Source organism: Egretta garzetta, unplaced genomic scaffold, assembly GCF_000687185.1.
Source record: "Egretta garzetta isolate BGI_Z169 unplaced genomic scaffold, ASM68718v1 scaffold148, whole genome shotgun sequence".
Lineage (NCBI taxonomy): Eukaryota > Metazoa > Chordata > Aves > Pelecaniformes > Ardeidae > Egretta > Egretta garzetta.
The window spans coordinates 673,240-676,715 of NW_009260669.1; the positions used below are offsets into that span (position 1 = coordinate 673,240).

The window sequence follows — 3,476 nt, forward strand, 5'->3', positions numbered from 1 at the left end:
TGACGACTCTGGGAGTGGGAGGGAATGACGGAACACGGACATGACAACACTATTTACATATTCATCAGGATTGTGTGTCTATAAAAAACTATGTTTGCATGGAAAATGGCCTCAGAAGATGAGCACTGAAACAAGGCTTAATGACTCAAGGCAGTTTGTTTTTTCAAATAGGAAGACCGGTATTTATCTCTCTTCCGCATTTTCTTCATGCAAGTGATTCTATATTGCATGATGTTGAAGGCCTGAGCCCAAATGAGGAGGAGCATGAGACGTTTCTAGATGTAGAGCCTGTAAGTCCAAATTTTTAATAATTGTAACTCAGTAAACTTGCAGTGTTTAAATGTAATTGTAGTAGAGTAGGCCTTTTACCAGAGGGATGAGCAGAAGGTACAATTTAGTCATGCTTGCTTTTGCAAGATCTGATCACAAAAGTGTTATGGTTTTAGCAAGGACAATTTAGAGCAGAACTTTACCTCATTCTGACCTTCAAAGTTTGGAAAATAAGTTTTAATTTTTCCTTATTGGGAATGTGGATTAAATAGATTCTGCAGACTTTGAAGTATGCTATAGCTTTTCTACGACCTTCAAGTACTTTGAGAAAATGCTTTTCTGTTAAAGTTCTTCTTTGCCCTCTATACTTTTTTTTTTTCATTTTCTATAACTAGCCCTTTTTTTTATAATTACTATCTCAACTGAAATTAAATAAATAAAGATCTGTTTATTTCCACAAAAATTGCTAGAAGTCCGAACAGACGACTAGCCTAGAACAGGCCTAATATGGCCTTTGTGACTTGGGTTGTCCAACAGAGCTCCCAAACGGAATGAACTTATGACAGTTCTGACTGTGATTGCCTCCATTTTTACCTCTACTGCTGTTCTGGTGATTCAGATTCTTAGCTTTAAGTGTATTTACCAAAGTTTTCTAAATTATGTGATGACTTCTAAGGTTTCAAAATTTTATTTTGCTCTGAATTTGGATGAAAAGGTTAAATTCAGGATTTTTCACTAAAATATTTTTAGTCATATAGTTTGGCAGTTAAGTCAAATAACTTCAATGAGGAGATCTAATGTTAAGTCTTTGTTTCACCGTATGTGGAATACAGACATCAACCAGAATTTCCTGAATCTGATATGAAATTTTCAAGAATCACAACCTGTCTTGTTTTTGTGGACGACAGAGGGAAAAATAAGGAGATGAGGAAAAGATCTGACCCTTGTTTTGATATGTTTGTTCTGATTTTAAATGTTTGTTTTCGGCCCTACGCAAGTTAAGCATCCTTCTTATTGAAAAAGAAAATTTAGCTAATTTCTGGTGGGAAAAACACTTAAAACATACTTTTATATGAAACATTTTATGACTGATTTAATGTTTTTAACCTTTATTTTTGCTTTCAGTTTTAATTGCAAATTACAAAAATGACTATGGTAAAGCCACAAAATCCAAACTCATATGAGAAATAAGAAACCCTGAGAAACATTAAAATTTCCATAAAAAATGGAATAATTCAAAACATAAGGATAAAATAATACCAAAGTGCTTTTTGACACGGTCCATATTCTAGGCTTAGGCATTCAAAAATTTAAACTAATGTGTTTTGGTTTTTTTTTTTTCTGGTTTTAGATCACTGGTTTTACGCTACAATTTGCAAAAAGGCTGCAAGTAAACCTCCTTGTGAAGCCTGCACCAAAAATTGAGTAAGTACTACTTCATTATTTTGTTTTTAAATACTTTTTTCAAACGGGCCATTTGGCCTACGAGTGTCGGTAGAAATGGCTGGGAAAAGAAGGAATAAAAATACTTTCCCAAAGCCTTTTCATCTTTCTTGCAAAAATTTCAGTCATGACTTTTCAGAGAATTTAAATTTCAGCAAACGAGCAAGCCTTCTTAAGCAAGGCACTGCCTAAGTATTTCAACACACATTTGATTTCCCCACAGAAGTGTACAGGGCAGCATGTTCTTAAAAATAACATTCTTACAAAACCTAAATGGGGGCCATGAGGATGATCTAGAAGGCAAAATGTATTTTCTGTAATAAATCCAGTGAGAGAGAGCATTTATGTTTGCTCTGTCAATAGATGGATTTTATCACAAGGGTTGACGGGTCTCTAGCTGCTTCTTTTCATTGGACAAAATGTACATATACAGATGTGCATTTCTGGATCCTATACATCTGGCAGGCGAACACCACACAGATCTTCAGAGCCCTCCCCCAACACCTAGCTGTGTCCAGCTTTTTCCTTCTGACTACCCACATATGGAAGACTAGACAGAAGGAGATGGTTGCTGATATGTAAAATGGCAGCTATTAATTGTAGGCTTATTTTTTCAGTCCAAAACTATACTAAAAAGGTACATCTGGAAGGTAGATATGTAGTTAGAGGAGAAGAAAAATATGTAAGTAGAGACTGGGTTTATGCACCAGACTAAAGCTAACATGCTGTACTTATTTTATTTTCTCATTTCAGAGCATTATCAAAAGTCAAAAAACCTTATATTTTTCCTCTTCTTTGGCTAAATGAGGTTAGTATATTTTCTGTCTATCAATCTTCACTGTTTAAAAAAAAAAAAAAAGGAAAAAAATTGACCTAGCTTTTTCAGTCTTGGTGCCCTGAAATTGGGCAATTAAACTCATGCTGTGATTTGCACACACCAAGAATATATTCAGCAAGTGTGGGCTTGCATGCTTACCTTGCACTGACATTTTTCTTGCACTGTTTCAGTCTGCTGTTATTGGAGATGCGAAAGCAGAAATGTTCAGAAATAAAGTCACCGGTCGGGTCCAGATGCTGAGTGTGCTGCAGATGGTGTTGATGATTGCAGGTTCTGTGCTGTTCCTGGCGTTCATGGGTTCCTATTTCATATGCAGATCAAAGAAGTTAAAATAAGTAAGTAAGCACTAATGGCTCAGTCCTCAGCAGTAACTTTTCCTCAGGGTTTCAAGAAATTCAGAATCATTACCTATTTAGCAGTTGTTATTTTTTAAGTGCTAGTAAATTCAGCAGTTATTCTGTGGGAAATCATCCAGATAATTTAGCTAATGTTTTCAAATTCTCTTCCCAGCCTTAATCTTTCAGGATGCTCTCAACACATGCAGGAGAGGGTACTGAGAACTATATCAGAAGACCAGCATTTCTTTTTATTCCAAAACACAACGTGAATGTTGTGCATTTATGAAAACAGACAATTTATCCAAGGCTGCTAAACTGTTCAGAGGTACCCTCTAGTACTTCTCCAGGACAGAGGCCACACAGCTGCAGATTCCCATGTTCTTCCAGGACATACCCTTGCCGGGCGTTCAGAGAACCCACTGTAAATGACAATTTTTATTGAGTGTAGGATAGGATTTCTCAATTCTTTCTCTCAGTTGTCCACCGCTATCATGTTAGTCTAAACACTGCCTGAACATACCTGGCCTACTAAGACTAAATATACTCCCATCATGGGTAGAATAACCACATGGTGGATTATGCAGTGA

General features: G+C 36.2%; 1 protein-coding gene across 3 annotated transcripts in view; it reads left to right on the forward strand.

The window, feature by feature from the left end:
• CD36 (CD36 molecule) overlaps positions 1-3,476 on the forward strand; it is a 30,239-nt gene that overhangs the window by 25,914 nt on the left and 849 nt on the right. For 2 of the 3 annotated variants that reach the window (XM_035901082.1, XM_009645654.2), the window contains exons 10-13: positions 172-290; positions 1,622-1,695; positions 2,467-2,521; positions 2,722-2,886. In XM_035901082.1, coding sequence (XP_035756975.1) covers positions 172-290; positions 1,622-1,695; positions 2,467-2,521; positions 2,722-2,886 — 413 coding nt within the window. Of the gene's footprint in view, positions 1-171; positions 291-1,621; positions 1,696-2,466; positions 2,522-2,721; positions 2,887-3,061; positions 3,471-3,476 lie in introns of those variants that run through there. The other variant, XM_035901083.1, reaches the window with a different exon arrangement.